Source organism: Thamnophis elegans, chromosome 9 (genome assembly GCF_009769535.1).
Source record: "Thamnophis elegans isolate rThaEle1 chromosome 9, rThaEle1.pri, whole genome shotgun sequence".
Taxonomy (NCBI): domain Eukaryota; kingdom Metazoa; phylum Chordata; class Lepidosauria; order Squamata; family Colubridae; genus Thamnophis; species Thamnophis elegans.
Window position 1 is genome coordinate 31869664 of NC_045549.1, and position 27142 is coordinate 31896805.

At 35.5% G+C, this 27142-nt stretch overlaps 1 protein-coding gene across 1 annotated transcript in view; it reads left to right on the forward strand.

Annotated features, from left to right (window-relative positions):
• INPP4B (inositol polyphosphate-4-phosphatase type II B) overlaps positions 1-27142 on the forward strand; it is a 235260-nt gene that overhangs the window by 165731 nt on the left and 42387 nt on the right. The window contains 4 exon segments of the mRNA XM_032223560.1: positions 11945-12117; positions 14856-14979; positions 17841-17958; positions 24635-24775. Coding sequence (XP_032079451.1) covers positions 11945-12117; positions 14856-14979; positions 17841-17958; positions 24635-24775 — 556 coding nt within the window.

Consider the following 27142-nt stretch of genomic DNA (forward strand, 5'->3'; position numbering starts at 1 on the left):
GTTTGTTGCTGTTTTAATATTATAATTTTTGCACAAATTCCAATGGATTATTTGTGCTACTGAATTTATTATTATTATACTACAATTGTATCACAGCGGCCAGTTGTTTCGCCGGATTTGGCATTGGTTACTAGTCGGGCTCCACCCAGGGGCCTAGGAGGTCGTAACGTATTTTGGTAATATACGTGCAGATCCAAGCAGTGCGGCTTTTTGCATTTGACTGATGGTGATTTTGTCAATTTTTAACTGTTTTAAATGTAATTCCAGTGCTTTTGGAATAGCACCTAGTGTGCCAATTACCACTGCTGGTTTGTGCCATAGTCGTTGAATTTCAATTTTTAAGTCCTGGTATTTTGCGATTTTTTCATGTTCCTTCTCAGCGACCCTGCTATCACCTGGTATTGCGATGTCTATGATTGTGACCTTATTTTTCTCAACCAGTGTGATGTCTGGTGTATTATGCGCCAGTATTTTGTCTGTTTGTGTGCGAAAATCCCACAAGATCTTGACCATCTGATTTTCGGTGACTTTTTCAGGCTGATGTTCCCACCAGTTTGTTGCTGTTTTAATATTATAATTTTTGCACAAATTCCAATGGATCATTTGTGCTACTGAATTGTGCCGCAACTTATAATCAGTCTGCGCGATTTTCTTACAGCAGCTGAGTATGTGATCAACAGTTTCATCAGCTTCTTTGCAAAGTCTGCATTTGGCATCATCAGAGGATTTTTCGATTTTGGCCTTAATGGCATTTGTGCGGATAGCTTGTTCTTGCGCAGCCAGGATTAGTGACTCTGTTTCTTTCTTTAATGTACCTGTTGTTAACCATAACCAAGTTTGTTCACTGTCCACTTTATCTTTTATTTTTTCCAGAAATTGGCCATGCAGTGCTTTGTTCTGCCAACTCTCCATTCTTGATTTTATCACATCTTTTCTGTATTCTTGTTTCGTCTGTTGGGCCTTCAGTAGATTTTTGTTCTTTACTTCGATTAATAGATGTTCTTGACTTTCTTTTAAATAATCAGCCAGTGCATGTTTTTCTTCTTCAACTGTTTGCTTCACTTGTAATAATCCTCTGCCACCTGATTTTCGGGGCAGGTACAGTCTATCAGTATCACCACGTGGATGTAAACTGTAGTGCATTGTCATTAGTTTCCTGGTTTTTCGGTCCAAAAGGTCCAAATCAGCTTGTGTCCAGTTAACTATACCAGCTGTGTATCTTATAACTGGTATTGCCCAGGTATTTATGGCCTTGATTGTATTTCCACCATTCAATTTAGATTTCAAAATTTTCCTAACTCTGTTGGTGTACTCTCGCCTGACAATAGTTTTTACTTCTCCATGCTTGATGTTATCCAACTGCAGAATGCCTAAGTATTTGTAGGCTTCATTTTCTTTGCATTTAATTAATTGGCCATTGGGCATTATTATTATTATTATTATTATTATTATTATTATTATTATTATTATTATTAAACATTGGGATAATATTTCTGAAACTTCTAAAAAATTGTGAGCAGTGGAAAGGATAATGAAATTTCAGAAATACAAAAAGGGCATGAAGACTTGACGGATAAGCCTCTGAATTATCGCAGCTACTATTTCTAATACCATAGTGTATAACTTATTTTGAAATACTGTATGCCCCCCCCCCTTAATTCCATGGAGTGTAGTCAATGTCAGGTTTTATAAATATAGCTTAACTATATACTAATGAAGAAAGATGGATTCCAACTCTTAAAAATTTACTATTAAAAATAGAATAGTTGATTTAAAATGTGAGAAAAGGTATGGCAAGAGATATAAGAGTTAAAGATTGAAATGAAATAATATAAAGTGTAATATTGAAGCTAATTACCTGAAAATGATAAACTGAAGATGAATGGCTTTTAAATGGAAGAAAAGGTACCTGAAGAGCAGTAAGATAATTGCTCATAGCTACGTTTGCAGTTTAAATAGTAAAGAAAATGTAAGAGTCATGAAAAAATTAACAGCTCTAGAAACATATTGATAGACTGTAAAACCAAAAGGGAAAACAGACAATAGATTTCAGGGAATACAAATAGAATGTCAGAGGTGTAAAGTTAATGGCATGCTGTGCTATATAATACTGTTAATATAAGCTCAGGTATTTTGGCCCAGTTAGCTTTATACATAAATTACATAACTAATTAATTGCTGCTACCTAATATATGACCACATACTACATAATTTTATTCAGCAGCTTTTTAAAGAACTGGGAATCCATAATCTGCGTGTGCCACTAAATTATGATTGTTTATTTGGAACAGCCATGTTATAAGCAGTTACTTCTTTTGTGTCATTATGTAAGATTTAGATATTTATATTCGACTCTTCTCAAAGTTACCTGGGTAAAAAGTGAGTTGAATGTATTCTATAACGAAAAAAGTCTGGAATGCATTAAAGCATTTGGATAGTTGTTTAGTTTGTCCCAGACTATTATGTCCAAGACTTCTGGCTAATAGGAGTCAGAAAAAGAAAAGTCTCCTGTTTTCCTCCAGAAAACTCTTGAAAAAGACAGCCCTGAGACCCATTCAAACATCATATTTGCCACAAAAAAAAGCTTTCCACCATTTTACCCTGCCTTTATTTTCTATTAGCTTTGTCATATTGTGGGTTTTGCTGTCCTTTTCATATATAGATGTATATAAGATAGATAGATATATAAGTAATGTGCATTTTTAGATAAATTTTGGATGAAATAGATCAAAAATGTATGATGAGTTGTAATTAACTGAATAGCATGTTAAGGCTATCATTCTATGAGTGTTTATAACTAAGAAGTGGAAAAAGATAGAGGCCTTCAATTTTTGATGGGCACATTTTTTATGGTTTAGACAGTCATTCTGAAAGACAAAGTATCTGGAGGGAAAATGCATGCCAAAAGAATTAGAATAAGTTAGAAATGGTTTATAATGTATATATTGCTGATTATATTAAATGTTTTTTAAAAAGGAATTTGGGGGAATAGGCAGTCTTTATTTTTGATAGCTCAAAAGTAGCTCAATTTTTCAACTTGGTGAAGCTTTTTTATTCTAATTTCATTTAACTGGACTGATGCATGATCTTTCAATGCCAAAAAATTTGCAACCTTTCTAGAAATGCAGTTACTGAATGGCAAAATAGATGGATTACTAACCATATCATGAATTTCTACAAAATGTAATCAGTTTTCTGTTTTATTTTTTAAATCTTTGTTAAATTCTAATATTAATATTTTAAAAATAAACAGCACAGATTTCATTTCATGCATGCAATTGGATACATTTCCTGAAGTGATGAATTGTGAAATGCAGATAGTTTAATATAAGAATGCGTATCACAGACTTTCACATAAGCCTCAGGGCCTTTTAAAGCTGCATTTCTCAACCAGCACTGTGAGATCAAATTTCCTTACTTTTTTTTTTTTTTTGCCTTAATGTAGTTATGGAGTACACACTTGTAAACACTTTTGTTAGATTTTTGTGAAATAGGCTCATTTCAGCAGTTCTTATTTGTGAGACCTCATCTTTAGATCCAGGGTCCCTTGGACATTAGTAGCTAATAAATTCAAATCAATCAATTCAAGTGTTCTCAACTGACAGTGTTTTTTTTACTACTATGGATTGCAGTGACATTTCCCATTCAATTATGAGCTTGACTGATAAATATTCTGGTTTAGTATGTCCAAAGTTTTTTTTTCCAAACAAATGTTATATTTTTGAATAAGTGATAATAAATTATTTCAAAGTGCCTCTACTCATGTATCTGTGGTTGCCTTTATGTATGGTGTGATTATAAGCAGGGATTGCAACTATTATAAATACCTAATAAAATCCTTCTCATGAAAGTCCATTAATGCATCTGCAGTCGCAATAAAAGTCTCTGGGCAAAGAGTAAAACAGTTAAATGTAGTTATTATTCAGATATGGACTTCTCTGCATTTTTCATACAAACTGGGGAAGAAGTTCTTTCCCCCACAATTGGGACTAAACAGATTTTATTCATATCTATTGAAGCAGCTAGGGGGAAACAACATATTGTAGAATACCTTGTCTCAAGAAAAATAACTTTCATATTAATTTTATATTATTCTGTGAATATTTAGCAATGTGCTCCAAAGACAAATTCCTTGTGTGTCCAATCACACTTGGCCAATAAAGAATTCTGTTCTGTTCTATTCTGTTCTATTTTATATGAAAAAAGAATAAAATAATACAAAATGACTACACTCTGTATTTTACTTTGTTTATCATGAAATACAGGTTCTTAAACACACTTTAAAATATTATAAAAAGCATCAGCTTTGCAAATGATTCAATAGCGAACAGGACATACAAAGATGTATAACATCCCCTTGGTTGTTTTATACATGTGTATTAGATTGTAGAGTCTGGAATAACTAGCACATATGTGCGAGGGGAACCTTTACCTTATTAGATTGTATGACTGATCAGTAAATAATATGTATAGCTAAATTAATTATCAAAAATCAAGATTGTCACATTTGTCAATGAACATGAACTGCAAACTTCAATGTACATATAAGTATCTAAAACAACAGCAAATATATAATTTTTAAACTTGGTAAACATGGGGAAAACTGAAGAAATGTTAAGATACTCAATCAAATGTGCATAGAAAAGTAATGGGTACTATCGTCTGCTGGAAAACATGAAAGTTTGTCAAAATAATGGAAAACAACTATACATGCTTCTATCTATTTAATATACAGAAGTGTGAGTTAGCAATGTCTGGGAAACATAAAAGTACAATAAATGCTATGAGAATAGATTATTTAAGTATGTGTGGTAAAATAAGAGATTGTTAAAAATGAGTGAATGTGGACTGAATACAAATATTAATGACTATTATTTTAAAAAAACATAGAAGTGTAGAAAAAACATAGATCATATAGAAAGAATGAATGACCATCTCATCATAAATCAAATATACAGTATACACAATTGAGAAGAAGGAGATAAACATACGCTAGGCTTTCCCAAAAAGGATAAAAAAGAACATTTCAAAAGGAAAAGGCAATGCATAAAGCAGTATGAGGAGGCAAGAGATTTTTGCAAGGATGGAAAACAGAGAGGTAGAGTGAATGGGAGTAAATTATTTTCAACTATATTTACTATTTTATTTTCTTCACACTTTCAGTTCTTTGTCTTACTATTTCTGATCCTTTTATCCTCCTGAATGTTTCTTTTCTCAGAAGAGAATCCTTTGATAGTTATGTATGCTTGTTTGTGGAACAATTTTTTGTAGTTCTATCTTTGGTTTATATTTCTTTTGCATTAAAATTTCTCTATATTGCCAATTGCATTAAAATTTCCCTATATTGCCAATCTTAAACTAGAAAGATATATTCCCCTTATTTTTCTTCAAATTTGATGAATATCTTTTAAGGCTGGATTTCAGATCAGTTTCCATAGTAACCATCTATGGTGTCATCAGCATTATGATTTCATTGCAGAGTAAAGCAGATACAAAATATTCCTTTTAAATAATGTTTTTATAAAGCAATTATACAATTGTTGTGTTCGCAGTAGAAAGTTTGAAATTCATACACTATATGTCCCTCTTTTAAAAAAAAAAGTCCTTGTGCATTATTTACAGAAACGTGTATGTGTTCACACATATACACATATATACAATACTCACAAATCTCCAGTATAAAGGAATTTATTGATAGGATTGATTATATTTGTTATCTACACATTCACTCAGTTTATGGCATGAACAAACAAGATGGATAAATGACATAAAACTTTAGCAAACAGCTTACTTTTTTTCTTGAATACTAAATCAAATCAATCTCCTAATTTTGTCTGTTCTTTGACAAGCCATTTGTAGATGACCATTGATGCTGTATTTATTGAATTAATAACAGCTCTATTAAACTGTTTATGAAATGGAATTCCTTTATCAAAGAGATTTGTTATTCTCATTCATGCAACAAATTTTGTCTGGGATAGTAGCAGGATTCATGATCTGGGCAGGATGTTGGATTAGAAGACTCAACATGTCCTATAATGTTATCTATTAATTAATTAATTTTATTGGGGGGGGCATGTATATGGCCACCTACTCACTCACAGCGCTCTTGGCAGCCTTCAAGCAATAAAAGCACAGTATAGAAAATAAAATAAAATAAAAAAGAAAGAAAGAACAATAACCCCACCCCGCCACCCCCAGCAACAGCACACAGTCAAATGAGTCATTTCATGGGCTCTGTCCCACTTCTGAGTCTTCAGGGATTTATAAAAGAATGTCAAATTGGGAACCAGTCTTATTTCTGAAGGAATGATATTCCAAAGGGAAGGAGCCACCATAGAGAAGGCTCTTCTTCTGGACCTCCAAATGTACCTTCTTAGGGGATGGAACCCGTAACAGTCCTTGCCTCCCCTGCTCTAGCCGGTCAAGTAGATGTGACCGGCAAGAGGCGGTCCCTCAGATAATCTAGTCCCAATCTATGAAGGGCTTTAAAGGAGACAAACCACACCTTCAATTGCAACTGGAAGCAAATCTGCAACCAATGCGGTGTCTTCATGTGCACATCGAGGTCTGCACAAAATCATGCAGGCTGCTGCATTTTGAATTAACTGTATTTCTGGATGCTATTCAAGGGCAATCCCATATAAAGTGCATTGCAATAGTCAAGACAGAAGATGACCAGGGCATGAATGAATATGAGTAGGGATTATTGGTCGATATTGGTGCACAACCTGCAGTTGCTCAAAGGCTCTGTGTGGCTGTAACTGCCACCTGTTCCTTGAGCAGGAGTCATGAATCCAGGAGAACCCCCAGATTATGCATTGGGTCTGTTTGGGGCAGTACTACCCCATCCAAGACCAAAGGTGGCAAAGAACCCCAAAACCAGAGACCACTCAGCCTTGCCAGAATTCAGTTTCAGCCTGTTGCTGCCCATCCAGCCCCTAACAGCCTCCAGGCACTGTGAGAACCAATTTTGTTGTATTTAAGTACAATGACAATACACTTATACTAGAAGGAGGTTATGGCATCACTTAACTCACCATGGGCTAAGACATACAGCTGAGTATCATCAGCATATTGATGATATCTCAGTCCATGGTGACAGATGATCTCACCCAGTGGCTTCATGTAGATGTTAAACAGAAGCAAAGAGAGTACTACGAGAGTACTTACCTCTTGCTACCTATCAACACTGACTGAGATTGGCAAAAGAGGAAAGAAGCATTTAATTAGGAACAAAGCTGAGCAATTTTGTCTCCCAGAAAATCTGCACATTTCTCAGCATATATCTTCAGGTGGACCTTTATATCTTCCTTTATAATTTTGTTGTTCTAATTGGAGTTCATCATGTGTACTTATTGCTAAATCTCATAACTATTACTTCAGTCTGGTTAGGGTCCCTGAAATATAAATATTCATAATACCTTGGTAAAGAAGCTACTATAATACTTTTGTTGATAGTCAATTCTATTTTTCTTACATCATGGAGATACCACAAGAACCCAAGGTTCTTGTTTTTGTCTCTCTGCTTTAACTTCCTAGGAAAACCAAATATACCATAGATCTTTCTTGCCCAAAGGCCATCATAATAATTTAATAAAGGTTTGTTGGATACAGTTAGAAACAAGCATAGTACTTCTTTCTAACTGTATCTAATTGAATTTACACTACAACTTGCACTGCTGGTGAAAGTACAATTTATTATACACCCATGCATGAATAATATGTATACATGTTCAGAATTTATTCACATTCCCAGAAATAAAAAAAATTCTATATCAAGGACAGAAATATCAAGGGTTAAAGAAGATAGAAAGATTCCCAATTCTTCTTCACTAGTAAAATGAAATTGACAAATAATATCCAACTTATGTCAGTTTCAACTGTGCTTCTCATGGCAAACAAGGCAGTCTTTTTCAAAATTATTATTAATTTACATGACATTGGTCTGCATGGCTACCTGTCCCATATAACAATTCTACCAACTCATAATAATTCATAAAAACATGATTTAAAAATAAAACATTCCTTCTCCACAGGCACTAGACCAAATATTCTTCCAGTTAATCCCCACCCAAGTCTAATTGTTTGGGGAAAAGTCAGCTGTTCACAGGTCTCCTGAAGATTAAAAGATTTGGGATCTCTTGGAACTCAAGTGGAAGGGTGGGTTGGCTGCTAAGAAGGCATGTATCAGGTCTCATTTGGAGACAACATTAAAGGGAGATGTCAGCCAGGTAAATCAGACAGGAAACATAACTAAATGAGCTAACTCTACTTTACTGAAATGATACATTAACAGAATCTTTCAAGTCTGATGGTACAAACTTCCTATTATCACTTCCTAAATTTCTTCCTCTGGCCAATAATCCATAGGGAATCCCTGCCTCTCATGTCTGATTGTTTTCTAGGCAACATCTCTCCCCTTGTGCTCCCAAGGTCATCCATTATGTTACAAGAAGTAACCTAGAGCTTTTCTACTCTACCTGACCTAGGAGGATGGCAAACTTTCTGTCCTAAAGATTGTAATAAAGGTTGGATCGTAGGACACTCAAAATTAATTCTACCATTGCATTCTTAATCAGTTGCAGCTTCCAAATAGTTTTCAGGGGCAGTCCCATACAAAGCATGTTGTAGTAATCCAAACAGGAGGTGACTGAGGCATGAATGAGTGAGCAGAGTTTTTCCACAATTAAATTCCATTATGAATTGATCTTGCAGGTTATTGAGGGACTGCAGAGAGCAGAGGTGAAACTCATAGAAAAGGTTACTTTTCTGTAGATGTTTTTATTAAGGCAAAATGAGCATCACCTATTATTAGTGTTCTGTGCAAGCTTTGCATGAAAAATAGGTAATGTTTATGAGCTTAAATATTTGAAAATGGCAACTTGTACAAGCCAGCATGCATTGACAGTTTATTGAATTTTAGAAGCTGGTACTACATACATTAGGATTTAGGAAAGTAAAAGTAATATGCGAGGCATTTTGACAAATTCTTTAAAGTGTGCCATATTTGCTGTCCCAAATGAATTAGGCCTTGAGGATAAAAAATATGATAAAATTACTATTAATTTATATAACTGATAAATATTTTAAAAACTACATTTCTATCATAAAATAATTCTCAATTCCTTAGTTTCAATTGCAGTGGTTTCACTGCAGAACTTACAGTAATGTTTTTTAACTGGTATCACATGCATGAAGTAATTCATTGAATTTATATTGTTCTACAAGATTTATGGTTTGGGGGGGTCTATACATTTTAGATGTTATCCTTTCACAAATTTTACATTATCAATTCAGAATATAATGACCAAGTATTTTATATTGTACCGGAATCTATTCCAGCCTTTTTCCTTGATATTTATTTACTTAATTGTTACACAAGGAACAATTTCTTCCATAATTTCTATCCTTTTACTTGGTTAATTTCCTGCTGGTTAATATTTTGACATTATTAACATATATCTAAAGTATAATAATTTAAACATAGTCCATTAGATTCTATGTAGTTTCTTGTTTCCTGTTCTTTGATTGGTTGTTGTTTTTCTTCACATGTATAAAGTGTAAAAATATATTGAAAAATACAACATGGTAACGCTGGAACATTCCAATAAATCACCAAACTTTTGAAATTGCAATTTCAAAATATTTAAGTGGATGAAAAGTATGGATAGGTTAAGCTTGCATGTTATCAGTTTTTTACATATTAAAAAACTTCATTTTCAATAGATGAATAATATATTTTTTCTTGAGCTGTAGTGCTTCAACCTGGAGATGGATTATGAAAACGGAATATGCTCCCATCTAAAAATAGGGTGGAAAACAATGTGAAGATATAAAGTCAGATATCATTGAGGTTTTTGTCCCTATCTCCCTGTCAAGCTAGTTTCCATTTAGTAAGATTTTTTTTTTACAATTTCCCACTGTGAGAGAAAAACAATGTAGAATTGCCATTCAGCTGTAACCTGCAGTCACCCATGAGATATGAAATAAGAATCTGAGAAAACAGAAACTGCTGTTACCTAATGGGTTATTTTGACCTGGATTTTTTTAATTCTCAGGTAGCAATCTATAATATGTAGAATTTCTCCTTGTGGAACATTTTGCCAGGGATATGAAGTTGATGGGCTACGCTTTTGGATGGCATCCATCTTTGGACATTAAACAAGCTTTTATTTTAAGATTCTATCACAAGGCTTCAGGAATATATTTTCCACCATTATGTCCAAATGGAAAAAAAAAGCATGTTTATTGTCTGTTCACTGCAGTTATGATAGAATTGCATTCAATAATTAAATGCCTCTTTAAATATCTAAATAGTTAAACATCTTATGGTTTTCCCCCTCACTCTAATATGGATAAGCAGGAATTTTGTCTGTTTTTGTCTCTGGTGTGGGACAAGATTCTTGGTTGCTGCTCCCTCCAGGTACACTTGTTTTATTGGTTTTATTAGCAATTTTTTGACTATTGTGAATATCAAAGCACCCAGAATAATGGACTCATGCAACCTAGAATTTAATAAGTAAGTGTTGTATATTTTAGAGGTACCATTAACTCCTGGAGTTCTGTTCAGTTTCAGTTTTTAAATTGCTTCTTTAGTTTTATTTTCTGTTATGGTTTAATTAAAATATTTTTATTGAGCTTTAATTTTTATAATATTGTATTCAAATATTTTTCCAGGTTCTGCATGCCAGATGTCTATTTACTATATAATATTGGATAGTATTTACCAAATTGGTCCATCATGTCTATCATAGATACTTGTCTAGTTCCATCATGTTAGTAATATCTCTTGTATTGTTCTTTTCGCAATTGTTGGGTTATATTTGTATCATTTATCTTTTTTTTTAAAAAGTTTCTAGCATTTATTGAATACTCACAAAATTGTATGTAGGCAGAAGTCATGTGAAATGATATGACAGTTTGGAACTGTACAAACAGATCTGCCTACATCATGAGATCATGAAAATATATGGAAGTGAATTTAATACTTAATAGATCAGTAGTGGACTGCAATTCATTGGAGTTAAGAGAGAGGGTGGAATGCATGACAAAATGATGTATAGATATGATTTGATTTGTGATGATATAACTAAGACAGAGCAAGTCCTTTCAAACTGATGCACTTTTCAAATACTGAAGGAGCAGTAGTGAGTAACAAAGTGGCTTTTAATATTTAATGGGAGTGAATTCTTTTGCTTCAACTCTATTTAATTTTTTTATCCTTTTCATCCGGGGGAGGTTCACCTGACAATATAGAGTAGGAAGATACAGAACATTTTATGGATTTGTTTTAAACTCATTAGATAATGCAGGCACAAATGGTGCAGTGTTCCATGACAAATTAAATATAGTATCTATAATAACGGTGCTTACAATCCAGTAAAGGGTTGAGAAAGACAATTTTCTGTTTTATTCTTCTTTCTCCTTTCTTCATCTTTTGAAGATAAAAATGGGAAATTATTTGGAACTGAAAATATCATTAAATATGGTACACATTCTTATATTATAAAATAGTTACAAAGCAAAATTTGGTGATTTTTTTTCATGAATGTTGGAACAAAAATTATAACAATTTCCAAGGCAAAAATAACACCAGATTGAGGAAATCTGCATTTCGTTCAGGTTTTTTTCTGAAATAAATATGTCAGAAATGTTACAAAAATAGTTTAAGATAGCTACATGTACAGCATATCCACATGAAATCAATCAAGAATATTTAGTGCTACTTTAAGTTATAATAAACTATAGTTTATATTGTTTCTATAGTAGTACAGAGAAGCAGAGGACTATATAATAAGCTACATAGGAAAATGAAGTTCTCATTATCAGGCACATAATCTTAAATTAGTATGTACATGAATGAGATATGATAGTTGCATATGTTCTGATATATTTCAATTCTATTTTGATGGTCACTGTCAATGTTCCTCATTTGTTACAGGTGACTGGTATGAACAACTGTACCCTCTCACAGTTACACTGAACGACTGTATTAGAGAAGTGGTGACTAGAGCAAAGGAGTCAATGTCTTTTGTTCTGCTTCAGGAGCTTTCATGTTGTTTGCCACAGTGCTTAATGTTGACATTAAGAAGAGATATAGTCTTCAGTCAAGCAGTAGGTGTTTTCTTTTAATAATCTGTTATTTTATTGAAAAATAATAGATGTAAATCATGTAAGCATTAATTGAACCAATTTTAAGGTCAGCAAAGAACATCTTCGTTTCTCTGAAGCATCCTTCTTCAATCTGGTTTCATATCACTGTGTTGAACTATAACTTTCAGCAAGTTAGTTGGGAATTTTGAAAATTGTAGTACAACACATCAAAGAGTTCAGTCTGTCCAATGACATGTTCCTTTTGCTCTCCATTCATAGTTCACTGGCCTTCTTGCAAGACACAACCTGCTTATGAGCTATATTCATTTCAAGAATATTCTACTGGCAAAATGTTAGTCAGATGTAATACATACTACATATTTCAGATATTCAGGCACAAGATTATTTATTATAAAATGCTCATTTGTCAATCAGTTTGAAGCCAACACTCATGTCTTTAATGGATTTCTCTGGTATGTTCTGAAACAGTGCTTGTTTATTTATTTCGCTTTATTTCTTTTTGTGATGATTAAGTAAATACGTAAATAATCAACAAACCACACAAGTAGATATTTAGAGACAACTACAGAGGACATTATTGAAATACTTCAACACTGCTTAAAAAAAAACTATATATCAACATTATTTGTCTATAATGTCTGCCATTTAGCCCTCCTGAAGGCTGATCTATAAAAATTGCAAGTGATTTCAATAATTGAATGATCCTTATTAATGATAATAAAGTAACATTAAGGTTTTAAAATGATTTTATTATAAATAGTATTATAATTAGTATTTACTATAAGTACTAGTATAATTAGTATAATTAATATCTACTATCACTATTTAAGCAAAGATCAGTCTTTTGTCTATATAGTCACAAATCCAAAAGGCAGTGCTTATGTTGCTTAAACATGAGGCTTTTCAGCCTATTCTTGTCTCACAATAGCTGAGATCAGCTTCCAGCAGTGTCATTGAAACCTGACACTTCAGATTTTATAAACCTGCTGATCTCACAGAAGTGGTTCTTTGTTTAAAAAAATCACCTGTTAGTTCATTCCCAAAGAATTATCCCTTACTGTCACAGCAACAGAATCCTGGCCAACAATAGCTTAAAGGCAGGAACAGCTGGAGAGGCACATAAGCCTAGTAGAAAGAAAGAAGCACAAAAGGTGACTGTTTCCTTTTGCGTACTTTGAGGATTGATTACTATTTTAATTCAATTATTTATTTATTTTGTTCATTAATGTATTAATAATTCATTATAACGGTGTTGAATTTTCTAAATGAGAAAAAAAAAGCTATGGAAAGTATTAAAATTGACACTGAAAGCTTTGACAGTCCTTGACAACAGAATAGCAGTGAAACAAAAAGAGGAGTAGGCATAAGCTTAGCTTCTGCTGATGAGATAAAAAAGAAATCCGTGTAGTATTATTGGCAAGAATATATACTTATCAGATCCAATATTACTACAGCCACTAAACTCACAAATAGCAACAGCGGAAAGCTTCCTTATTGGTCTGTTGGATTTATTTTATCATTGAAAATAGAACAGCCAATAACAAAACACACAAAGTACCTAAAAACAGAACAATAAGGCAACCAGAACTTATTTCTATTCAAAGAATGAATTTATCTAATGCTTTGGCCCAGTGCTCAGGAATTTGTTAATGCATTTCAGAAGGCCAACATGGTCAAAGACATCCAAATATTTTTGAAATCAGCCAATGTCAGCTAAAGGAAAAAGAAAAGGAAAACAAGAACTAGAGTGGGGGTGTCAAACTTGAGCCATCACGATGTCGTTACATGTCATATTGCAACTTTCCCCCCCTCCCAAATTGGGCATGGCCAGCATGTGACTCATCCGGCCCACAAGCTGAAAGTTTGACAGCCCTGAACTTCAGCAAGAGCTCCATTTTTGTCTGATTTGTGGGTCTATGTTACTCTCAGGATGATGAAATAGGATCCTTGACTAATTGATAAGGCTGCTTTGACTTTGCAGGTCCAATCTGTATGTATAATTTACATAGAACTATACTATTAAGATGTCTTTTGTAGCTTTTATTTTTTAATCAGGAAAAAAGGAGGATATAGCAATAGCAATAGCAGTAGACTTATATACCGCTTCATAGGCCTTTCAGGCCTCTCTAAGCGGTTTACAGAGAGTCAGCATATTGCCCCCAACAATCTGGGTCCTCATTTTACCCACCTCGGAAGGATGGAAGGCTGAGTCAACCCTGAGCCGGTGAGATTTGAACCGCTGACCTGCTGATCTAGCAGTAGCCTGCAGTGCTGCATTTAACCACTGCGCCACCTTGGCTCTTAAGCAGATATATAATTGTATGTTTTAATGATCTCGCCTAAGATTGTAGGGTTCATCGGTAGCAATAAAAAGTCTGTAAGTTACATTGAAGCAGTCATTTGTTCTCAAAACAGTAACTAATGGGTATATTGTGTGCAAATTTGAAAAAGAATGCTAGGCCTGCCTAATATACGGTCTGTAGGCCACATGCAGGCTACCAACCGACTCTATTCAGCCCAAACATCAAAAGGATACTAGCTTATGATTAATAAACATCCAAGAACCTATTCCCTCTTTCCTGCCACTTATCCATATTTTTCAAGACTAATTTCTGTGGCAAGAATATACTGAGCATTGGATCCAGTGGTTCTGATTTGATTTACATAATTACAATAATTACAACTTTTGGCTGAAGCAATTAATATATATGTTTGTGTGGTTATTGTTATTAACCTAGCTTGCTGGATTGATCTGTGGATTCATCATCAAGTTACACTCCAGTTTACGTGATCAAGGCTTCCTCCAGCAACTTCATTCAGTGGGCCTAATTGTTCAGTATGAAGGACTTCTCAGTACATATAGTAAGTATGTACCTCAGATAACTATTCACTCCCTGAATTGACTTTACTCTCAGAGTACCTAAGAGAGATGAAATGGAAAGAGATACCTAGAAGAGTGCTGAAGGGTGACACGTAGCAAATATCTTCTAAAAGGAGATAAGTAGCAAATCTGATTAAACATGAGTTGGAGCTATAGGATCTATCTCATGGTAGTGGGGTGGCAAAACATTTTTATTTCTCTGGCTTTATGGCACCTGCATTTAGCTATCCAGCAGCCTATTTAGAGCATCTCAGTCCCTCCTGGTGGGAGTCACTCTGGAGGTCACCTTCAGGTTTGCTGTAAAGATTATGCTAGAATCTGACAAAGTCAATCATCTGCTCTAAAGTTGCACTCTGGCCTTGATGCAGATGCTGCAGAAGTTACTGGGGTGTTGCTCAGTTATCTGAGGATAGTTTGATCTGTTACACTGAGAAAGTAGACAGGGTCCTCAGGACTATTAGTGCAACCACCTCTCTATTAAATTTTTTCGCTCTTGGCTAGTTTAGGCATTCCTTGAAGAGATGTACACTTGGGTTCTGATAGTGGTTAATTCCTTTTTGAAGGAGAAGATGGTTCAGATGTCTCTTAATGAAACAGTATTTCACCCCTACTTAAGGTCCCATCATTAAACCCCCATCAACTGAGATAATTTTTGTCCAGTTTCCAATCTTCTGTTATAAGAGTCTCCCCACCGCCTCCTTTATCCATAAGAGAACTAAGGAGGGTCAAATCTGAGAATTTCTTTTGCTCAAATTACATTTCTGCTTAGGACACATATTTTTCTTATCTAACCATTGACTTGGTTTAGGCTCTTTGTATTGATTGCACTCTTGAATGGCAGGAGCAAGATGGGGGTAGTGCATCCATTCTTGACTTCTCAGGTATTTTGTTATCAACAATCTTCGTATTCTTCTGAGATGACTCTGGGAATAGGCAATCAATGACATCATGTTCTTTTGGTTTTCTTTCTTCTTCTACAACTGGTTCCAGTCGCTGTTGATAGAAAAGATCCAGCCTGTGGCCCCTCCTGTTTAACATCTACATTAACTACAGAGTAAGGTCATCCAATGGTTTAGGGTGAGGTATTAATAGTGTGCTGATGATACTCAGCTTTGTATCTTTACCCCAGGTCACTCAAGTGATGCCATGGAGACTCTGTCTCAATGCCTGGAGGTTGTTGGAGCTTGGATGGGGCACAATAGGTTTCAATTCAACCCAAGCAAGATTGAGTGCTTCAGATTTTTGGATTGCCCAACTCCAGGAAGCTTTCATCTTTGGTTTTGGAATGGATGTTACTAACCAGACAGAACCGGTTTGAAATCTGGGATTCTCCTGTACTGATATCTTCTGGTCAAGGAGCAGGTGCAACTATGGCTGAGAAGACCAGCTACAGCTTCAGGCTGTGCATTATTTGTCCCTGATCCTGGATAGGAAGAGGGCTGCTCATCATCACTTCAAATATTGAAGGAATCTAGATGCTCCATGAAAATAACATAAAGAGATTGAGTGAAAAGATGAGTAGAAATACTAGGGTATGCTTCAGACCAGATATGTCAAACATGCAGCCCACAGGCCGGATTGAAAATGGCGAGGGACCAGCCCATGCCGCCCCAGCCCAACCCAGCCATGCCCACCCAGTCAGTCACAATGACCAGGCCACGCCCATCCCTGCTCCCCAAGCACAAACAAAATCGACCTGCAATGGGATTGAGTTGACCCCTCCCCCTGATTTAGACTAAACATAAAGCATACCAAAATCGATAAAGTTAGTAGTGAACTCATCAAAAGAGGAAGAAGATCTTAAACCACAAACTCAGTGGTGGAAATCTATCAAAGCAATTAATACCTGAGCAATTCCAGTCATTAGATATACAATGGGAATAATGGATTAGACTCAAGCTGATCTAGAAGCCTTGGATAGAAAGATTAAAAACAGCCAAAACAGTGCCAGCCAAAACTGCTGCAGGAGGCCATCCAGGCCGAAAATGGTGAATTGGGCGCCCCGCACACAGCCCCCCCCCGTCTGTTTTGGCCAGCAGAGTGCTGCAGGAAGTGTCTGTCCCGTTCCCCCTCAGGCGGCCCACCTATAAAAACCACAATGCTGATGCAGCCCCTGAAGAAATCCAGTTTAACACCACTGCAATATGTGGACAAAAAAAACCCAAATCCAGTCTAAAGATCTGGCTAACTGTGCAACCAACCACAATAAACAAAATTTCCATCTGTCAATTACAAAAGGCCATATCATTTGGATCTGAAAATGTACTATGCCAATATGTTACAGTCTCCTAGATTGTTGGAAAGAACTTGATGCAAATGAAAGCCAACATCAGCCAAAGAATGTTGTATGTAATAATATCCTAAAAACCTGAATGGTTGGTTTTATGCAATAATGAGGGAAAAGATGGATTTATTCACGAAATGTGCTCATAGTGGGTTCATATAACATACCCTGCCAGATTAAACAAACATTATTTATGGCTTGGTGCAGTAATACTGCATTGCAGTATGTTATCCTAGATCTGGGCCTACATCTGCTTTTGTGAATAAATATCTCCAAATATTGCTACTATGTGGGAAATTAGGAATTTACATAGAAGTTGTAAAACATAACAAATATCCAGAAACTTCTAGTTAATATGCAAATAAAGAAACCCGTAATAAGCAAATAATTAGCGGGAAGAACTACACGTTTTGTAAACACATGGTAAATGTAGATATAGTTTAATTTTAAAAACTGACATCTATGTTTGATTTACATTTTTTTCCTTTAAACTAGGCAGAGTTTCTAGTCATATATATTTTCTTTTCTTTTTTATTAAAAATTGTTTTTTCACTATAGGTGACGAAATTGGGATGCTAGAAGATATGGCTGTAGGAATATCAGACTTGCAAAAAGTCATGTTTAAAATAACTGAAACTAAATCAGATGACATACTGCCTGTTATAACTGGAAGACGGTACGTATTCTGTTCTTTTTAAAAATGTTAACTTGATGTAGTGCAAAAAAAAATTGAAGAGGAAGTTATGTAATGTTTAAGAAAGAGACAGAAATCAAAATGAACACCTTTTAAGGAAATTGCAGGTGATATGATGTTCTATTTAAGGAAATTGCAGGCCTCATTAAGGAGAGAAATTGCTTTGATTTTAATTTTATATTGTCAAAAATGAAGAGAGGAGAATAGGTGTCTTTCTTTTTATATGAAAAACACTCAGCAGCATGTCTTCTGATGCTTGAATATAGGTGTTTCTTTGCTATCTTAAGACCAAAATTGGCCCAACAAAAGATTACAATTAGAAGAATACAGGTAGTCTTCAAGATGTAACTATAATGGAGCTTGCCCATTTTAGTTGCATGTTGCAATGATGGTTAAGAATCCTCTATCTCCTCCAATAACCCCATCACTGCTGTCCCCTATGCAATTGTTGAACAAACCTGCAGGTCATTGAGTGGAGCACTGAATCCTTCAAGGTTGAAGTGGGGTGCTTGGAAGCCTAGCACAGGCCCAGGCTCACCTTTCTGGGCTCTGAAGCCTTCCCCCCCTCCCCCGAGGCACCCATGGTCCTCTCCCTGTTCTTCAGGGTCTCCCTGGCTTTGGTCTACTCCAACTGGCTATTCAGCCAGGCAAGAGAACCTAAAGCTGGTCAACAGAAGCAACTGGCACGTGGTAGGCAGTTACAGCCTGTAGGCCGAGCCATCTTGCCGAGCCAACTGGCAACTCCAGGGACTTGCAGGATTCAATCTGCTCCTCAACCAACTCCAGGGCCCAGAAGTACCCAACTTACCTTTTTGTTTTTTGCAGAGAGTCCAGTCGATCCGATGTGAGATTCAGTTTTCTTGTAGAGGCTGCCGACCTCATGGCAACTTTGTGCTATTCTCCTAGCAAGTAGTACAATTCCACCACAAAACCGCGGAGGACAAAATCGCGCTCGACGAAAGCGCGCATTTGACATCATCACAGCGCGACGAAAACATCGCGCTGTGATCGAAAAATGTAAAAATAAAGCGAAAACCTTACCCTAACCCCCCCAAACCTAACCCTAAACCTAAACCTAACCCTTAACCTAACCCTAAATCTAACCCTAAACGTAACCCTTAACCTAACGCTAAACCTAACGCTAACCCTTAACCTAACGCTAAACGTAACCCTAACGCTCTAAACCTAACCCTTAACCTAACCCTAACCCTAACCCTTACCTTTATGTGAATCGGCTTGCTTTAATTTTAATTTTATTTCAATTTTTAATTTTTTTCGTCGCGCTGTGATGACGTCAAATGCGCGCTTTCGTCGAGCGCGATTTTGTCCTCCGCGGTTTTGACGGGTCACGAGTAGTACTTAAACTCCACAAACATAGGGACCCTCCTTAAAAAACAGCCTCCACAAACAAACGGAGCCTCATTAACTTAGTGACCGATAGTAAGATGAGACATCGTTGCTATAATGTCTAAATTAAAATACGACAGCCTGCCAGAAATAAATTTCCTGCATTTTCAGACTCAGTGACTCTGTGGCAAAGGAAGAAACATTATACAAAACATTGTTTTAAGCATAGGCCATTTACCAAGCAGACTTCTTAATAACCTCATCAACATTACCAACTCAGGGTACAAAATGTTGTGCAGAAGGTTTCTTCTAATGAAATACGCCATGGTGTGGGGGAACAGAATAGCCACAAGAATCATGTCAAGAGATCCTCTGGCAGTGGAATTCCATTAATTTTTTTTAAAAAAATGTTCTGCTTCTGAGGGAGCCACAGCTGTCTTGCATCCCAGCCTATTCCATTCAGATCCCTGTAAGAGCAGCTAGCACAGATTTCATCAGTGCAATTAAATATTATTACAGAGTTTCCAAACTCTGCAGTGCCACAACCTTTTAAAATGATAAATGATTTTTGTGATTCCCTCCATGAATAGAATTAATGAGCCATTTCCCTTTGTTCCAGTGGAACAGGCAGCTATCAGTTTAGCAGGGATCAGTTTAGCATTACGTGAGTTTCCTCGCCCATCTATTATTTCCTGTACATAAATTGGAGTCCTGCTAGAACTCAATCCCAGGAGGAACAAGTTCTGGCAGCAATTCAGCTTTGGATACACAACCCATGCAGAACTCTGACTTTGTGTGTGAAAGCTTGATGCCTCACAACACAGATTGGAATGTATTTTCATAGTTGGCTTGTCCACACAGATTAAACTGAGTTCTCACAAGGCTAAAGCTTTGTTTGCATAAGATGTAGGCCTAGAAATCAAGATTGCTGTGAGGAGTATCCACAATCTACATGGAACATAATACATATATTGAGGCAGTATTCCATCTTCAGAAAATGGCACTGGTCAAAACTAGATACTGTGGTGAGACCATGGCATGCCAAACTATAAAATAAAACCTAAATTAGGTTTCTAGATCAAAGCAGCAGTCCTCCACATAAGCAGAAAGGAAAAGAGAAGTACAGCTCCGGGTTAAGGAATCCTCACTCTCTTCCCTCCCCTACCTGCTATACTTCTGTCTCTTTCCCTCTCTCCACTTTGAATCTCAATGCCTTTTGAAACTTATGCAAGTTAGTTTCATGCTCATAGGATCATGGAGTCTATAAAGCTAGGGGAAAAGTAAAAGGCAGAGGTTTCCATAAATTCCCTGCAGATTACTCTTCCTCACTGCCTCCCAGATCTCCCCTTTCTTCCACACCCATCATTACCATTCTTCTCATTACCCTTCACTTCTATCTCCTTTCTACCCTCACTCTCAATTTTGCATACTCACTCAGCATTACACAGACGTCTTCCAAATGTGAAAGAACCAATTCTGCTTTGCAGCACGCCTGTATTTCCACACATACACAGTACAGGGTATTTAAAAGTACAAAAGAAACAGAATTACAAGAACATTAACAGCAGTATACATTCAGAATATTATATAGTTAGAGCTGAATAGATTTGAATAGAAAGTTTGTTCAAGTTGTATCTGGCTCTTGATGTCTGTACGAATATATGCCCATGAAGTTTTCTGAACAGTATTGTGGAAGTAGTTTGTTTAGCCTTCTCAGGATTTTTTTTTTTTTAATTTCCCTAGTCCAGCCTATCAGCCAGGGACACTGCTCATTTCCTGGTCATCAGATCCAAACATAGCACTATTTAAATGTTTTAAGATAACAATAATACTGTAGATGCTACCACATACTTCGTATGAAATGGAACATAAAAATAAACATGAGTTAATGCTGAAAATATGTAGGGAGGGGAGAGACAAAATGGAAATATTTTTGGCGTTCTTGGTTTTGTTTTAAATTTACATTTTTTCCTTGTCTTCAATTTCTGTTTTTTACTATATATGGAAAATATGTTTGATGAGGTCAAGTATAATAATAATGAAAACAATAGTCTTCAATAACAAGGAACTTCTTATAACCTTGAAATTGCCAAGTCTTTATAATTAAAGTTTCTTCGTTGTTATCCACAAACTGTGGATAATAAACAGATTACTATGTTTGCATCTATAAAAATAATATTATAAAACCTCTACTGGCTACAATAAGTGTTGCAATTGTATTCATAATTCAAATGAGGAAATCCTGAGTGTCTTGGAATTGCAAAAAACAAAAAATAATTAATCTCAGTCATGAAAGAATATGATACTAGATATTACCAGATGATTGGATCAATATTAATAGGAAACAGTATTGAAGAACCCCAGTATCACTCTCCAGTTCTGCAGCCTATAGTTTACAGACCACCTGATAACATTTCTTAGATTTTCAATTGAAAGTAATCAAAGTGCACTTATGAGAAAGGGAAACTTTAAAATCAGTAATCAGTGAGTGTTTTCGAGGTCTGATTCTTGGCAAATAAAGAAAAATCTGAAATACTGAAATACTTGAAGTATCTGAAATACTGCATTTTTCTATTGTCTTCTTTGTCTGTATTCCCAATAGTTTGAAACTTGTTTCCGTTTCTAAAGTTACATAAAATACGTATATTACTGCACTGGGCTCTAGGTGCCTTCAAGGAAATAAACATGATTATTTATACATTGCATATAATTTCTTTCCTATGTTCTATAAATGGACACTAGCTCATACATATGCTAATATATCCCTAAAATATTTTTCTAAATTATTTATGGAGTGTAGACACATTGCAACCTTGTGTTTTCTATAATTCTGGATACCTTTCTAATGGTTTATTATTTTGCAGATGTACACCAGAGAATGTGTGGATTTTTATATATTTGATTTTTAGAAACAAGGATTTTAACAATAATTATTCCCTTGGTACCTACCTTTTTTAAATTTGCAGGAGGGAGCAAACTTTTTTCGCACATTTTTTACTGGATTTAATTTTCCATCTCACTTTATTTGATGCTGCATGCAGTCCTTGACTTACAGTCATTCATTTAATGACCATTCAAAGTTACAATGGCAGTGAAAAAGTGACTTATGTCCATTTTTCACGCTTAGAACCATTGCAGATGCCCCATTTGAGCACTACCCCACGTAATCAAAATTTGGATGTTTGGCAACTGGCATGCCTTAATGACAATTGTAGTGTCCCAAGGTCATGTGAACAGCTTTTGCAACTTTCTGACAAGCAAACTCAATGGGAAAGCCAGATTCACTTAACAACCATGTTAATGACCATTCAAAGTTACAATGGCAGTGAAAAAGTGACTTATGTCCATTTTTCACGCTTAGAACCATTGCAGATGCCCCATTTGATCACTACCCCACGTAATCAAAATTTGGATGTTTGGCAACTGGCATGCCTTAATGACAATTGTAGTGTCCCAAGGTCATGTGAACAGCTTTTGCAACTTTCTGACAAGCAAACTCAATGGGAAAGCCAGATTCACTTAACAACCATGTTAATGACCATTCAAAGTTACAATGGCAGTGAAAAAGTGACTTATGTCCATTTTTCACGCTTAGAACCATTGCAGATGCCCCATTTGATCACTACCCCACGTAATCAAAATTTGGATGTTTGGCAACTGGCATGCCTTAATGACAATTGTAGTGTCCCGAGGTCATGTGAACAGCTTTTGCAACTTTCTGACAAGCAAACTCAATGGGAAAGCCAGATTCACTTAACAACCATGTTACTAACTTAATAACTGACAGGATTCACTTAACTACTGGCAACAAAAGTCGTAAAATGGGGCAAAATTCACTTAACAATTTTGTCTTGCTTAGCAATCGAAATTTTGGGCTGATTGTGGTTGTATGTCGAGGACTACCAGTACTGTAAACAGTGTACTGGTGGCTCCAATTATTAATAGAAGCACTATATAATATTTTAATTTTAATATTTTATTAGAGGTCTTTTTAACTTTAAAAGATCTTATTTATTTACTGAACTTACGTAATATTTTTTTCTAAGCTGGATAAGGGTTCCGAATTACAGACCAATTTGTGTTATAAATGGGATAATAAAACATTAATTGATCTGTTGGCTTGGAGCCCTCAGGCTGGATTTATGGAACCATCAGGGAATTAATAATATTAATTATTATTAAGTTTGGGGGCCCAAACTTCTGGAAATGAGACTGTGTCTGAAATTGGGTTTGCAGGATCAGTGGGGAGTGTTGTTGCTTTTGTAGGCCATCTCAGGAAGAAGAGTAGAGTTTGCCAGGCTTATGGTCCTGGGAGACTTCAATTTGCTATCTCTGGATTTGGCCTTGGAAATGGCTCTGGAGTTCATGGCCATCATGACAGCCATAGGCATATCCCAAGTTATCCCAGATCCAACTCAAGATAGTAGTCATATTCCAGATATGATCTTCCAATGGTGGTGAATATTCAATATCCCTCTGTCGTGATCTCTATCACTCAAGCACAGGAGTGTCAAACTCAATTTCATTGAGGGCCGCATCAGGGTTGTGTTTGACCTCTGAGGGCTGGGGGGGCATGGCTGGGGTAGGTGTGGGCATGGCAAACATGACATCACTCAGGAAACCTGTGGTGGCCAAGTGCTAAGGCAGGACTTCCCTGAGACCCTTCCTAACTCTCATTATAATCTCCTTCCTTCCTTTTCTTCTTTTTCTTCTTTTTCCTTCCCTCTTCATTCTCCTTTCTTCTTCCTTCCCCTCTTTCCTTATTTTCCTTCCTTGCTCTCTTCCCAACTCCCTTTCTTTTTCTTTATTTTTCCCTCTTTCCCTTTCTCCTGTCCGTTCTTGCATGTTCAAATGCCAAAGGGAAACATTTCTCCTTTCCTTTTGTTTTTAGTTTGTTTTGCTAGCCCTCTGCCAGCAAAAACAGAGCTCAGGTTTTCACTGCCGAGGCACCACGGGCCGGTCTTTTCTTGTTTCCAAGCCAGCCCCACAGGTCAGATCTAAGCACTTGAGTCTGACAACCCTGCTCAAGCAATATCATTCATCAGGCCTTTTTCCAATTTAATATCAGGCCCATGGAACAGCATCCACACTGAAACCTCCAATTCTTCCGGATTTCTTTCTGAGGGATATTGGGTGTCCTGATGGATTTTTCAATTTTTTTTTCAATTAGAAAAGATTAGAAAACATCCTGCTCTTTAAATATAGATATTATTATCTACCAGCCTGGGAGTAAAACAGATTGAAAATATAGTTATTTTTTTTAAAAAAAGTGAAACAACTCAAATTTAGTTTTGTCTTTTTGTTTTTATAGGGAACATTATATAATAGAAATAAAGCTTCCAGAAAAGATGTTTGAATTGCTTCCTCAAGAGATTAAAGATGGAAAACTGCTCTATGTCTATCCAGTCCTCTTTAATGTTGGAATCAATGAACAACAAACACTTGCAGAAAGGTAAATCATCAGGGTTATGTGTTGTTTTATATATGGATAGAAAAACTACCCATATGTTAACATCCCATGAAATAATTAAATGATTGGATATGATAATTTACCTGGAGAAGATACAGTAAAGGAGAAATGATAAAATCATTCTGTTCATATCTATATAAACTATAGCTGTTTACAGGAGACTCTATAGGCAGCCTGGAACTTACTGGTTTTTACAGAAACTATACAGTTTGAAACTCAATTTTTTTTGATACACACGCGCACACAAAATTATGCACATTAAAAATACATAACATTCTATATATTAGGAAATGAAAATTGGAAAATATCTACGAAGTGTGCATATTGGGTTTTTCTATTCATAAACTGACATTAAAATAGTGAAAAAAATACATAATTGGGAATATATAACTTTAATAAAGCAAACTAAGTATTTATTCATGTCTACCAAGAATCCACTGGCTACATAATTGTAGAGGCACTATTTCATTTTTTAGAACAACTCATCCCATGAAAGATACATCCTTGTCAGGAACTGTGGTGCATGTTTATGACTGGAGTAGTCAAGCTCATTTGAGAGAGAGAAAAGGACCATCTCCTCAATATTCTATCTGAACAGCATGTCTGGCCTAATAGTTCCTCTTTGTGTCTCAGCAACTGATTGGTCAGCTACAGTGTATCTGAAGAGATTTTTCCATTTTTAGGTCCAAATAAATGTTGACATCTTCAGCTAAATATAGACAACTTGTAGCCATTCCGATTAACTTCTTCTATGTAGGTACAATTTACCACTACAAGATTAGGATTAAAACAAATATTTTATCATCAAAAATTTAAACCAAAATATTATAAACTCTTTTAAGATACACATAATTCCATCAGAAATCAAACAATTAAAAAAGAGCTATTCATTCAGAGGGCGAGTTGTAAAAGCCCTTCTCCCCAAACATGGTAACATAGTCAAGGCTTAGCAATTTTCTAAAGATCCACAGGGATTTAATCATCCAAATTAATCATCCAAATTACTGATGAGAAACTATTCCAGAGAAGGACAGACAAAAAAGCATGATTGTAAGCTCTTGATTGAGTGAACAAATAAAGAATGCACATAATGTAAATGCTATCATTGTATCGATAATAGTGGACATTTGAAGAAATAACCATTTTAATGTCTCTTTAATAGACTGTGATGGATAAGGTTGATCAAATTAGAATGATTTTTTTAGCTATTTAGACATTTACTAAGTGCATATATTATGAAAAAATTTAATACTTCTGAAATAATATTTCTTCATCTTCAGCTTAATTCAATATTTTAAATGCTTTAAAGAATCAAGATGCATAATAGAAAATAATAGAATAATCTAGGTGTTGTTGTAATGTGCTAAGAAAAGAATCTATGTAAAAATAAATGTCAAAATTGTCAATCCTATATAGGAATAGTGAAATTAAGATTTTCAATGCAGAATAAAGCTAAATAAAGTTAGGGTTAGAGTGCATTTTTTGAGACGAAGCATTAGGCCAGGGTAAAACAAAACAAAGCATACTTTGTGTATGACTGGTATGACATCCAACGAATGGCTTTTATAGGATATGGTCATATCCTCTGACTCTCTACTTTGTACTGGGCCAAAGAATGTAAAGCCAAGGTGTTCTTCAGCCATGTCAGAATTGGAATTTAGCTGCTGTAAATTGAATGGTTTTTTTATAATTTGATACTTCCATAGAAAATTACTTAGAATAGCATCTAGTACTGCATGCTAACCCACCTTGCTTCCAACCTTAATTCAGAAGAAGATGGCTAGGAATAGACAGAATTTGCAATAAATAAATAATATCAGGAAAGATTTCATTTTCAGTTAGATCCTCATTGACTAAAAATCCCTAAGTATTTCAAGAGAACTCAGTAATGTGCTTAACAACTATAATTGTCTGTTTTATTCTCTTGTTTAGTCACCTAAACAAGAGAATATTTGTTACTGCTATTCCTGGATAGGAAAAATAATGATACATTCAGACCAATTCTCTCTTGGTTTGAGAAAGACAATCTGATATTACATGTACTTCAAGTCAACAGCAATCAAGAGTAGGTGAAGGGCTTTTTCAGTGTGGCTTCATTTGATAGATCCTTGACCAAAAATCCACTCTATAAAACAGTACAGATAATATTTGTAATGGTTAGAGACTGGAATCTGGAACCCACCATTGCATAAAACTGGCAGAAGTACTGTACATTGGAGCTTTATTCCATCAATATTTCCACAGACATAATCTATGCTTTACTGAGGACTTTCCAGCAATTCTCAACCAATTTTTCAATCAAGGGTATTACCCTATTTTTTGGAGTATAAGACACACCTTCCCCCCCCC